General features: G+C 41.2%; 1 protein-coding gene across 1 annotated transcript in view; it reads right to left on the reverse strand.

The window, feature by feature from the left end:
• Window positions 1–14,392, reverse strand: part of akap6 (A kinase (PRKA) anchor protein 6) — a 219,611-nt gene that overhangs the window by 105,641 nt on the left and 99,578 nt on the right. The window contains exons 13-14 of the mRNA XM_084741771.1: window positions 9,025–9,155; window positions 228–348 (exon numbers count right to left, since the gene is read on the reverse strand). Coding sequence (XP_084597897.1) covers window positions 228–348; window positions 9,025–9,155 — 252 coding nt within the window. The remainder of the gene's footprint in view (window positions 1–227; window positions 349–9,024; window positions 9,156–14,392) is intronic.

The following is a 14,392-nucleotide window of genomic DNA, read 5'->3' on the forward strand; positions in this document are numbered from 1 at the left end:
GCGATGACCTTCAAAGACACAAAGGCTCAGTCTGCAAGGATATTTGGATTCAGCCAATCATCTAAGATGGTGAGAGGCCTCAGCTGCGATGGAGGAAGTCACCACAGAACCCTGAATTCACTAGGAACCACGTGTTCCTGTATGTAAAGAAAAACTTTCTAGTACCAGCACAAACTTTATTCAGTGTCGTGAGGCTCCTGACAGATGGACAACAGAGCTCGTCTTACCTTGAAGAGGTGATGTCTCTGCTCCTCTGACATCATCAGCTGGTGACTGTCCGTTACCATGGCGTCCATGTCCATCAGCCAATCCCAGAGCTCCTGGTACTCGGCCTCAAACTCCTGCAGACTGAAGACAGAGGGAGAGATCATTGAGTTGAATTATTGTTGTAACTCAATTTTCTTTTTTTCTGTTATTCATATTGTGTTTCCTACATGTTCCACTTTCTGTTATTGTTTCTTGTATTATTGTAATATTGTTTTGTCCTGCGGCGATGAGAGACACATGCATCTTGTTATGTTGATAAAGAATGCGGCTGAAAATGCAAACCGGAATGAGAGAGAAAGACGCTGACAGATAAAGGCTGACAGAGACAGAAAGAAAGAAATACAACAGACAGAAAAAATGTCTGTTTTTGCTGCTGTTTGAACCGAAACCAAAATCTTTTCCGACATGATTTGATTTACATCTTGTACCTTGAGTGTTTCGGGTTTCCCTTGTGAGGACAGAACTTCCTGTGATGCTTTTCCTGCCGGTTCTTTCAGATGAACCAAACTAAATTTCTTTTCATTTCTTTACATTATAATTTTACAGCTTTTTTCCTCTTCCTACTTCATCCCACATCCTTTCTCCTCCTCCCTTTTCCACATTTCATTTCTCCTCCACTTCCTCCTCACCTCGCCATCGCTCTCCCTCCCACATTTTCTCATATTGTCCACATTCTTTGTTCGCCTCCTCTAACTCTTCTCTCCTCCTCTTCTTTCCCACATTATTTTCCCTCAGCATCCCTCCTCCCACTCTCACCCCCTCCCTCCTCCTCCTCTTCCACCTCCTCCTCCTCCCTTGTCCTCTCACCTCCTCCTCCTCGACACAGGATCACATCAAATATTTATGCTGCTGGAACAGGGGCCGATTGCTCAAACACTCACATTACTGTCAGCCGTTTTGTTAAGGTGTGTGAGAGAAAGTGTGTGTGTGTTTGTGTGTGTGTGTGTGTGTGTGTGTGTGTGTGTGTGTGTTTATTATTTATATATTCGGTGGTTTTCGGTCTCGGCGGGGATCGCCAACATGTTTCTCAACATTAGCAGTGAAATTGTTTGGAATTCTCCGGTCGGCGACGACGACAGTTTGACAGCTCTGTCAGGCCCGTGGCGTTTCCACGACAACACAAACACACACACACACACACACACACACACACTAATGCACACACACTATTCGAGACGACCACACATGAAGGCGAACTCTCCAAAGCACACACTTGAAAACAAAAGACTGAAATACATGAAACAACCCAAACACACGCCTTCTGATAATCACATGAACACACACAGTTACCCACAAGGCAACACACACATTAAAAACTACAAAAAAAAAGTATACACACAAACGCCAAGAAACTTGATGTGCCATCAAAGTACTGAGAGTAAACTATGAATGAAATTATAGAAACAAGAAGAGAGACAAAGACAGAATAAAATAACCACTTCCATCCACTCTCTTTTTCATTTTGAAGCTTCAGACTCTCATTGAAGTGAAAACATGAATTTAGTAGACTGAACCAGGGTGAGGAAATAACTTTTTTTTTACAATGGGAACATCTGACAGACACTGACAGACACATGTTCAGATTTACTCAACAGTAAATCATTGTTTTCTGTGTCTGAAATCTATCAGCCGCTTTCATATTTTAACTGGTGCTAATTTCCCAGTAAAGTTTGTGCTTCTTTAGTCGTTCATATAAGACCCGTAATTCTCATAATTCAGGACCACAGTGGTGTGATCGCTGCCCTCAAGAGGCTAATTGTAAATGTAATGCTATGTAAATCTATCTGATCATATTCCATATTTGCCTCTGCATTTGATTATTGGTTTCAGATACAACTTAACAATTTAAAAAATGAAATTTACAAAGTAGTGTAATTAATTAAGACCCAAACAATAAAGGTTGCTTCAGTTTATGTTTAAAGCAAGGTTTCAAATCCAAAATGTATACTTGCTTAAAACTGAAATGCTTGGCGTTGAATATTAACATTATGAGCTATAACGTCTTGGTTTTAGTACGACAGCTGCAAACAGCTGTACAAAATCTGGATGCTTTCTGGGACAAATATTTTACGGACGATGCACTTCTAGAATTTTACTGTGTGACTTATATTTGTTGCAAGTTCTCGCGAGCCACATAAAATGAAATTTCGGTTCGCGGGCCTTGAGTTTGACTCGTGCTGTAGCCCTGAAACTTAAAGTTCCCATGAAACAGCCGGCAGAGCTCTCATTGCTGATGCATATTTATTTGATTGACGTTTACAGCAGCCAATACGCCTCCAGCCATGAAGCTATAGCAGCTTGAAAACAGTCCCATCAGCTGAGTCTTCCCAGACTGAGAACTCAAGTTTTATATTTTATATTTTATAAAATTGACCCCACTTTCCTACAACCTCCTCTTCTAACCAAATATCCATTTTTTTATAAAGATTTCTTCAATTTCTGAACATCTCTCCACGCTCCAAAAATGTCCTCAAATCCTCACAATACCCCTTCTAACCAAAATGCCCCCACTTTCTGAAAATTTTCTCACTTTCCAAAAACTTTTCCACTTTCCAAAATGTCCACTTGTCCACTTGTAAATATGTCACTGGCTTCCAGAACCATCCTCAACTTCTGTCTTCACTTTCTAAGAATGTCCTTACTTTGGAAAAGCTAAGTCTTGTAAATTCCCGCTTTCTGCACCTTCTCCTCGCTCTTCATCCCTCCATCATCTTCTCGTCAGCTTCACTGACATAAACACAAAGTCTTCCGACATCTCCTCCGTCTTTTCCCTCTTCTTCACACCCTCTTGTCCTCCACTGTGAGTGATTCTCAATAAAATAAAGACTAAACAGAGAAGAAGAAGAAAGCAAAGGAAGTGAGCGCTGCTTCCTTCCCCTGAGGCGGCGTTCCTCATTATGCGGCGAGCGGAGCGGCCCTTTACTGACTCAGACAGATGAAGCAGATACAACACTCGCACAGATTGTTTTCTCTTGTCGTTTGTCGTTTTTCCACTCCCCTCCCTCCCCTCCTCTCCCCCCGTTTCCGTCTTGTTCTCACACTAATGTTAACTAAACGCTTTGTAAAACAGGATCTCTCGGGGGGGGGGGGGTGGAAGACGAGAAAACAGACAAATCGGAGAGGAAGGAGCGACGCGGTGGCACTGCGGGGCTGCGTTCGACACCGGGACAGTTACACGGCGTTTGAAGTGTCAGGTTCGCTTTCTGTCAGGCGGCGCTGACGGAGCGCGTGGGAGTGTTTCGGAGAGCCGTTCTGACATTTAGTCACTTGAGGAAATTCGAATTACAGGAATCTATTATTCATTTCTAACTTGTCATAATTCCAGTCAACACTGGATATAATAAAATGTAGTGGGTATCATGTGAATTTGTGCAAATCTAAATACTGAAAAAAACATGTTGATATCTACACAGACATTTCACTGAGTGAGAATAAAGTTTTAATCTCAAAATGTAATTAAAGTGCAGCTACTGAGGTTGAGCAGTTAACTGTTATGTGTTTTAACAAGCAGCACCGTGGGTTTGAATTCCACCTCCAGCTGGGTGTGGCGTCTGCTGTCTCTCGTTCTGATAAGCTCTTAGTTGGACTGAGGACATGTTGTCTGGTTGCGTTTGATAAATTTATAGAGACAATTAACAACAGGCTGTAAATCAGTGTTTCACTCCCATCTCTGATGACAAACTCTGTCGCACCCCTGACCACTGATGGAGTACATAAAACTGAGAAAGTAAAACCCTCACGGTCAGCAAAAACAGGACTTTCAGTAAGTTTCTTCATTCTTTGTGGATTGAACCTGTACTTGTCTGTATTTTCCAAAACATTCTTGTTATTTGATTAAAGGGAAAATCCACCAGTCTTCATGTGAATGTCCAGTCAGCGTTGATGGTAAATGAAGTCTACTGAAGCGATAAGAAGAGTTACTGTGCATGCAGAGCTGTGTCTACATGTACCAGGATGCATTAATATTTATTTCTGTTATTTATGTATGTTTACTGTTTCCATGCAATGTCTGGATAACCTGCTGCTGTTCCCAATTTAGGATCAGTAAAGTACATCTCTACATCCCTGCATCCATCCATCACGTGTGAACTTCTGAGGTCCACCACCTTAGCCTTTTTGTTGGCCAAAACATGGAGTAAGGTGATAAAAATGCTCATCTAGGACGCGTCTTGGTTACCTTGAGGTGGGGACTAGATGTCCAGGCTGAAATGGTGTGTAGTTTATCCTTAAAACCAATGACATCACTGTGACATCACTGGATGCAGATGCAGGAAAAGCAACATATTTTGCAGCAGGGGAATTTTTTTTTTTCAGTTTTCTCTATCAGTATAGCAGCACTGAGGAATGTATTGCATTGATTGACTACATTTACCATCAGCGCTAACTCAGCATCCAAAAAAAGTTCAGGAAAACTCAACTCTGGCAGTGTGTGTGCGCGAGACAAGCAAGCCCGCAACACTTTCACGGGATCTTTCCTTCTCGTCACTCTGCACGCCATCGCTTCTTGTTTTGAAAGTCCAAAGGGGGGACACGGTCCTGCCATGTCTGAGTTTGAAAACCCCTGCGTGCGACTACCATGCATTTTCCAATGTGCATTTTGTTAAACGTTGTACACCATTAGTTCCTAATTTAGCATTTGAGCTTGTTAACAATCTGCTAGCAAGCTTAGCACACTCGCTAACAGGACTGCAAATTCACAGTTTATTTGAAAGACATATTTGTCCTCAAAAAATCCCTCTTCAATGAAGACGTCTGCATGGTGCAACACAGCTAATTAGCTAAGATACCTTCCTCCATTTTGGATGTTCACCCAAGTTGAACTTTGCTCTCAAACAATACCACCAATTATATTACTTCTTTTTTAATAGAATGAAGAGGTTTTAGAACAGACATCTTGGTGCTAAGTGTAAACTACATGCAGTGTGTTTCCAGTCAGGATTAAAAGGATGGATTTACCATCATCCTCCACTTTCTCTCTCCCTCTGCTGCCTGCTGCTGCAACAACGATAGCAGCTGTAACCACTGTCTCTAATTCATCATCCACCATACAGCAGAGAGAGGAAGAAGAGAGGGAGGAAGAGGAGGGGAGGGGCGGCAGCGGGAGACAGACTGGCAAGAATGGAGGAAGGATAAGGAGATGGAGAGAGCACAGGGAGAGGGAAAAAACAGGGAAGAGAGGAAAGGAAAGGGAGGAGGGAATAAAGGAATTAGGAGTCAAAGTTAAAGAGTAGAAGAAGATGGCAAAAGAAAGATAGAGAAGAAAATGAAGGATGCAAAGTAAGAAGACAAGGAGAAAGAAACAAGCAGAAGAAAACAAATGAAGGAAGAAAAAAGAAGGGAAAGTGGAAGAGGGGAGGGATTGGTGAGGAAGAGGAGGAGATTGTTTGATGGAGGACAGGACAGGAGAGGAGAGTGGGGGGATGAAATGATAGAGTGAAAGGTTGAATGAGTCATATTGGCAGCCGTCACCTTTCAGTCAGAGACTCTGTTGGATTTATGAGGTGATTCACTGACACTCGTCTGCCCTAATGGATTCATCCTGCAGAGACACTGAAACCAAATGTGCAGGGAGCTGCAGCACAGCGCCTCCTGCTGTCACTCACTCACTCACTCACTCACTCACTCACTCACTCACTCTTTCATTCAATCAGATCACATATGAAAACAACACTTTTTGAAGGTTTTTGATGCGTTACACCCGTACTGCATCAGGTCTGCTTGGTGGTCTTAACTGCACATGTCACTTTTCTGACATGAGGAGAAAACAAGCGCTGTAGTGCCGGGCCAGTCAGTACATGTGATGTACGTCTGTACACAAAACTCTTCATCCCAGGTTAGTTAATGTTACTGAGTAAAAAAAAAGTATGCAGAATGTGACTGTAGATCGAAGTGAATCAGAAAAGAAACTTACTGCGGGTGTAACTAAAGTTTTTACTGTGAAAAAACATGAGTCTAACATAAAACACCTGTTTTTAGAATGGAGTTTGGTTTGACTTGAAAGACAGCTGAGAGCAGAGGGTATTTTAACGTTACAAATTCACGTAATTTAAGCTGATCTACCTTCCAATAGTGAAGCGTTTAAACAGCATAAAGACACAGGAAATGGAGCCAAATCCAGCTTGTTTTCTACTTCTCTCAGCTCAAAGGGGAAGGTCACATAAAAAGCACAAACTTCAATGAAAATAGAGACAGCGGATGGAATTTAATAATTCATCTTTTTCTATTATTTTATCAATGAATTCATCCAGTCACTGACTCACATTAAAAAGTTATGGTACTTCAGTGTTTGCAGAGAATGAATGAATGAACATAGATTTATTTAAATAGTAGTTTAAATAAGTTCCTGTGAGTAAGTGAATAAATTCATCAGTCAACACTGTTGTTGGTGACATTTTTGCATTTTTTGTGGATGTAAATTGAGCCCTAATGTCTTCTACAAGTCATGAAAACCAAACTTCCATTTGCTTATGCTTTATTAAGAAAACATCCTTATAAGTTTGGATCAGTTTTAATTTATAAAAACTAGTCGAACTATTAAAAAAATAATAACAAGAGTGATACAGTTCATTGATCTGGTAGGGATTATTTTCTTCTAAAACATTAAAATCCAGTGAAACCAACACAAATTCATTTTATATTTAACTTAATTGCTAATTAATAAAAATATACAGGTAAGTGACAATTTCTTCGGCTTTTTTTCTATATATAAATTTAAATCAATGTTTTTCTCCTCCTCTTAAATTAAATCTTTTAGGCATTCATTTAGAATTGAGATATTTTATGTGAGATCAGTAAATAATTCAGTCTGACCTTCATTTTCTTTACAACTGAACCAAAACCAGAAATCTCAACTGAGCTGAACCCACAGCAGCTACAGAAAAAAAAAGGAAAACATGCAACATCCAATTAATACGAAACTCATCCCACACACCACTGCACTGCACACACACACACACACACACACACACACAAACACACACACACACACACACACACAAATGTAAATCTGAAGAGCAGCAGCTAATATATGAATAACCAATTAGTGTCCAACACATCCAATGTAAATTACTGAAACATTACACTGCAGCCACGGAGGAGTGAAAAACACAAACAAAATGTGTGTGTGCATGTGTGTGTGTGTGTGTGTGTGTGTGCGTGCGAGTACTTGCACTGCGGACACAACACATCCTTCATATAAGTCACTGTGACGACACACTGACAACACCGACAAAGTCTGCAGAACAAAACGTACCACAGACTCGGAGTGAGCAATTTAAGCTTCATTTTTCATTTGCATGCGCACAACTTTGTGCATGTTTTTAGTGTGTGCGTGCTTGCGTGTGTCTGTGTGTGCCCTGCGTGTGAGCGATAACCGCGCAGGGAGGCTCCTCAAAGCCGCGGATGAAGCGCCGACAGGCAGCGTGACCAAAGACGCCGCTCGCCGAGCCGAGCCTGGCCACACCAGATTACTGCTGTTAACACTCAAACTCTGTGTGTGTGTGATTACATTCAACAACTGTGTGCATGTGTGTGTTTGTGTGTCACATGTGTTACTGTGTTGCTGTGTCTTGGTGTCATTTCCTTCTTCTTCTGTCAGTGAGTCTTTCTCATCGAACAGAGAACAATCATCTGCTAGTTTTTGTCTCTTCTGTTGTATTCATTGTATCGTCTTCTCTGTTATTTATGTTTGATAGTTCTGCACACAGAGAACATACTTAAGATTGAAGGATCGTTCTTTTCCAACAAGGCCCACTTCACACCTACATCTAAAACGCTACACACCTGGAAGCTGCCCAGTACAACCACGGTCTGATCTGTAGCCACTCAGCAGCTGTACAGCAGTGGTTTGGACAAATGTGGGCGAAGGAGAGGGGCGATTACTTGCCCCAACAAGATTTAGGACATTTTCGCACCTCAAAGTCGGAACCAGGGTTTGTATCTTTGTTATGTTTTATACATTTGATCTGGTTAGTTTTGGTTTTACATCGCAATTATTCAAGAAAACTAAAGAACTACACATGATCTACAGTATGTAGACATTTTCGTCCTCTTGCAGTTGATTGGTTTGTTGATGAACGTGCGTGTGACGTCGGCGTGTTCACATTTCAGTTCAATTCCTTTCTCTCTCTCTGTCAGAATATTTGTGAGTTTTTTCCAGCAGACTTTATGGAAGTCACTGGTTCAAATGCCAATTAAACATTTGGTCTCTTTCTCCACATGTTTTCTGGCAGCTCCTTTTTCCTTGCATTGTTTTTCCTATTTCTGGTTCTGACGATAGCCTGACAGAACTTCCTGTAATTGATCCAAAAGTCCAAACCATCACCCCCCAAAAAAATTTCACACTGGAAATGGCCCAAACCATTGTTCAATTGGATCCAGACTGAGACCACATTTTTTGGTTGGATCAAGGTCCAAGGAAGGTTTCACACCTGAATTTTAGTTCAGATCAAACAGCAACGTCAGAAAATCCGGACCAAACGTAAGTAGCGAGGTGTGAAAGGGCCCTAACACCACTGCTACAGAGATTAAACCATCAACCTTCAGGCCATAAACATGTTCCAAAATGGTGCCTATTTACTGTTAAAGTTGTTCACTCAGTTCATGTGTCTCTCAACCACCACCAACCGACTTTACACTGAGGTGAAATCACACTGACAGAAACTTGGATGTAAGAAAGTTCGACAAATATGATATGGTCTTGATCAGAAAAAGATCATAAAGCTCTTTTTTTTATTTTGTCCTGTGTTGTGTGCTCACCTGTTGTTCCTGGCCAGCTGGCTGTAGTGCCTCCTGCTGTTGGGTGAAGGGTACTGCAGGCTCCTCAGTTTGACGGCCATCTGCTCCAAGGCAGCTCGCTGGGCTTCACACTGACTGGAGATCAGCTCAGCCTGGAAGACAGAGAGCAGGACAGACAGGGATCGATCACATGACGTACCGTAGATATTCATGATCTCAAAAGCATAAATCTGATCCATCATCTTGACTGAGTCCAATCATCAGACTGAACTGTCATTTTGAGTCAGCCTCAGATTGTGTTCCTGTTAGCTAATTCCTTCTCTTCTGTCTTTGTTTTACTCTTCTTTAACCAATCAGTTGCAACTGTTCCACAGACACTGAAGCAGTGGTATAGGGTTGAATATGGATGCTCAATACCTGGATGGTGTATCCACCATCCAAGGCATGAACTTCTTCATAAAATATAAAAATGTGAAATTATTGGTATCATATTATGCAACCTTACTTATGATAAATCTGCCCTTCACAGGTCATTAATTAAGTGTTACACTAGACCAGCAGAATCAAAGAAAAGTAACAAACAACCTTACTGTGATGTGTGAAACCTGTCAGGCACTTGTCCTCTGAAAGTAACAGAGGTTGTGTGTGTGTGTGTGTGTGTGTGTGTGTGAGAGAGAGAGAGAGTGAGTGGGATCATGTTCTTCTGAGTGTGATTAGCTGTTTATTGCAGATGAATGAGATTCGGCTGTGCCACATTTTGACGGACGTGCCCTTTAAAGCCCCATGAGCGGCCAACAAGCCACTAGAAACACACTCCACGCTTATCCTGCACACTCATCTCAGCTCTTTCTCTCTCTCTCTCTCACACACACACTCACTCATAGATCTATATACATGTATATGCATATAAATGCATATCCCCCTTACGATTTCTCTCTCTCTCACACACACACATCCGGCAAACACAAATTACCCATAAAACCACACACGCACATTTAGCATGAATCGCTTTTCTCTGGCACAAATTACCTCTCATACACACACACACACACACACACACACACACCATCAAGCCTGCACAAATGTTCCCATAAAGTCACACACACACACACACACACACACACACACACACACACACACACACACACAAATCGACCCTGAATTGCTCCACACACACAAAATAAACACACACACACACACACACACACACACACATCAAGCATGAATCGCTGCTCTTTCTCACAAATTATCCTTCACACACACACACACACACACACACACACACACACACACACACACACACACACACAGGAGCCAGTCGCACTCAGTATCCAGACACAATCATATAGAGGCACTCAGCGCGCCGCTCAGATGTAATTGCATACAAACTATATGGAGATGAGGCTTCAATTGAACCAATGAAGGCAGAGTGAGTGTGTACAAACAGTGGCACACACACACACATATGACCGCCTGCTTTTTCCTCATTCTGTAACAATCTGAATAAAGTGTCGTCGCGTCGCGTTCGCCGTCCGATCTACTTAGCGGACTCGGCGGAAGGATCTGGAAAGGTCATCCAATCTGTGGAAGGCAGAGCCGCTCAATCAGGGAGCTAATAAACAAACAGGCAATACACAATCAACAGCGCCGTCTGCATCTGTGTGTGTGTGTGTGTGTGTGTATGTGTGTGTGAAGGTGTGTGTGACTGAGTTTGTTTTGTTTGTGTGTGTGTGTGTTTGTGTGAGTGCTGCTATTACAGAAATGAAACTAACTGGAAGCTCTCAGAGAAATTTCTTCTCACTTTGTCTAAATGTCTCTCCACTTCCATTCATTACTCCTTCTCACAGCGTCTCTCTCGGCTGCGTTTGCAGGCTGTTTGCTGCCTGGTTAGTCGGTCAGTGAGTCAGTAAATCAGTCAAGTTGTTCATTAGCTGGTTAGATTGCTCTTTTCTTTGCTAATCTGTTCCTTCATGCAGCTGATAACTGTGAACCCCGGCACAGAAGTACATTTAAAAATCCTCTAATTTAAGAGTAAAAGTGGATAAGACACGTTTATCAAACCTTTTCCTACTGTACTGTAAGGTAGGAGTGACCTTTATGAGCAGCCATCAAGTGATCAGATGATTAATCACATGTGTGCTGAAAGAGGGACAGCCAATCAGAGTGGTGGATTTAACCCTCACTCCATTATGCATCCCTTAGGGAAATCTTAACATTTTATCTGTGATGTTTCTCTCCAAAAGATGACATAATTTGAAATTAATCTGTATGAGATCTTTCATATTTCCGGTTGCAAGTGACACATGAAATTAAAGGGATACTTTGGATGGTTCTTATCCACAGTAGATGGTGGTCTGCACATCCTCAGGATGGAGAAGCAGCAGTGGTATCTGTGTAGGAAGCTAAGCAATGTACTGCTATGGATGGGAAAATGTATTTTAGATACCTAAGAAAACAGTATCAAATGTATAAAAAGTAGATTCTCAATATTTCCACCTCTTTACCTTCCTGTCAGACAACCACTGTTATATAAGCCAAATATAACTCTGCAAAGCCACCAGACTCCACTGACAAAAACAGGGTTGTCGCTCTACTGCTGCCTTAATCGGTCAGTTTGTTCTTGTTGTTATTGAGACACTTTGGTGAATCTGAACTAAGCTTTTAAAATACAAAAGTGGCACAATACCAAAAAGAAACTAACAGATTGAGGCAGCAGCAGGTGAGCAACTCCTGTGCTCTGCAAGGAAAAATTTGGTTTGGTTGCTTGCAGAGAGCAATAATTTGGCTTTTCTAATGCTGGTTTTCTGTCAGAGACAGCAGTCTGACAACAAAGTAAACAGTGAAAATATTCTAAATATAGTGTAAACTTAAACTGATACTGTTTTTTCAGGTGTCTAAAATACCTTTGACACAATCAATAATTTGTTGCTAACTCAGTCTGTTTCTTTGTTTGTGACGTTGTGTGACTTCTGTGTTTTAAAAAGTTAGCTCAGTTTCATCAAAGTCAAAATTGCTGGTTTTGTCAATGGAGTCTGGTGGCTTTGCAGAGAGCTTTGTACTCCTGCTGCTTCCACAAACTGGGGTCTGGAGTCAATCACCCTCTACTGTAGGTAACACACTGACCATGGATAAGTACCTCATGCAAACTTTTCTCCTCCAAATAACTTAAAAGGGGTAAAATTCTAGGAAATCTGACAAAATGGAAACAATAAAACAAGTTAAACTGAAGCATGAGGTAAAGTTCACAGCTAATAGAGGAGGGACATCAGAGAAAAACATAATAATAGAAATCTAGAACCATATTTAACCATATTTTTTAAGTACAGACAATAATAATACAGGATTTCCAGCTTCATTTTTAAACCAAACTGAACATGAAAATTCAGATTTTTCACGCTCAGTGTTTTCTTTTATATTTGAAATCTCACTGTGGATGAACAACGTGTAGAAAAACTTATTTGTTGACACAACTCTAAAACCGTGTAAATGTAAATTTGTCAGCGTAAGAGGAACAAGTCTGTCAGTCAGTGGGAAGGTCAGTGACAGTTACACAGTCTGAGACTCAGTTATTTATTCAGTTCATCTTTTCCAAAGTTTGCAGCAAGCGAACGAACACAATCTTATGGTTGTAATTGGCTTTTTCATACCTAACAGCTGACTAAAGCCATAATGAAACACACACACACACACACACACACACACACACACACACACAGAGTGAAGCAATTTCTCCTGGACGCCTTGAGGACACAGAACTGGAACACAGTGTCTGTTTAAAACACACACACACACACACACACACACACACACACACACACACACACACACACACACACACACACACACACACACACACACACAGAGTGATGAGTTGGGCTGCTTCCCAGTCTGAAGGATCTTCAAGGATTTCTGTCAGAAATTATTTCTCTTCAAACTCAACTCATGGCTCCATCTGTTAGAGAGAGAGAGAGAGAGAGGGAGAGAGAGAGAGAGAGAGAGAGAGAGTGTGTGTGTGTGTGTGTGTGTGTGTGTGTGTACATTGCTCATTGTGTGGCTCTGTCTACTCACTGAACTGTAAAGTGGATCAAAACAAAATGTACATATTCTGAGTGTGTACACTGGTACACACCTGACACACTCAGGCTCGTATAGGTGGTGTGTTTGTGTGTGTGTGTGTGTGTGTGTGTGTGTGTGTGTGTGTGTGTGTGTGTGTGTGTGAAGCCCTAAGTTGCCTCTGAAGCATAAGCACACATCCCCTCAGCTCAAGACAGACACATTTGTTCACATGTTTAAAGCACTACCAGTGCAAACATATGGTTGCTGTTTGTGTCTTATTTTTCAAGTTTTTTCTTTTTTGCACAAGTTATGGCAACATTTAATTCACCGTTCAGCCAAACAGGAATACGATTGGTCAGACGATCACACGAGTTGTAAACACACCCTCAGAGTGGAGCCAAATCATCTCTGACCCACTTCTTTGGTGTGATAAACGCTGTCCATGGTGCTGAATCTGTGTGCGCTCTTTGTTAAAGGTAGCTCATTGGATGAAGGATATTAGATAAAACAAATTATCATCCAAAAAATAAATAAATAAATAAACAGCTGACAAGGATGTGATGGACTAGACTGCAATATAAACAGTAAACAAACCTGATATTTTCTACAGAAGATTGAAGAGTAAAGTTCTATAATTCAGAGTAAAATATGCAAAAAAAAAACATGGATTTTTTAACCATTTTGTTTTTATGTATATATTCTTTTATGTTGTATTTTGCTACTCTATAATGCATACTGCCCTACAAAGGAAAAAGGCAGTGACATTTCTATGGACAGATATCTTCTCTCGTGGTCCACCATTAAGTTTCAGTTTTGGCCCTTGAAGGGAAAAAGTTTGGGTTCCCCTGATTTAGCTTAAAGCTCCAGAGTGCCAAGTACACTGAGTAACAGCATGGTTGTAAACACGAGTCTCGTTTCTTTACAGTGAAATTTAGGCTGTGGTCATTTTGGCCTCCTGTTAATGCCAAAATGCTAATGGGGCGTATGTTGTCGAGATCAGCATAGTCGGAATTCCTCCATAAAATCTGGCTCAAATCTTTTTTTTTCTGCATATAAGCTGTCCACAAGCTGAGGTTTGTTACATTTGTGATGGTTTGAGTGCCGGTTCTACCCTGCTGTAGTCATGATCCTGCAGGTCTGAGCTTAAAAAAAGAATAACAAACTTAAATTTAAATAGAATAAAATATTTTGTCTTCCTTAATTGAGGATGTGTGTGTATGATTTCAAATGAAACGGCTGAGTCCAGTGTTTCCAGTCTCGTCTTTAACGCTGCTAATAGACACAAGAATCAATAAGAATCTGCCTCATTTGATGAATATGTAGACGTCCCCTG

Source organism: Lutjanus erythropterus, chromosome 18, assembly GCF_056507025.1.
Source record: "Lutjanus erythropterus isolate fLutEry1 chromosome 18, fLutEry1.hap2, whole genome shotgun sequence".
In the NCBI taxonomy this organism is placed as follows: Eukaryota; Metazoa; Chordata; class Actinopteri; order Lutjaniformes; family Lutjanidae; genus Lutjanus; species Lutjanus erythropterus.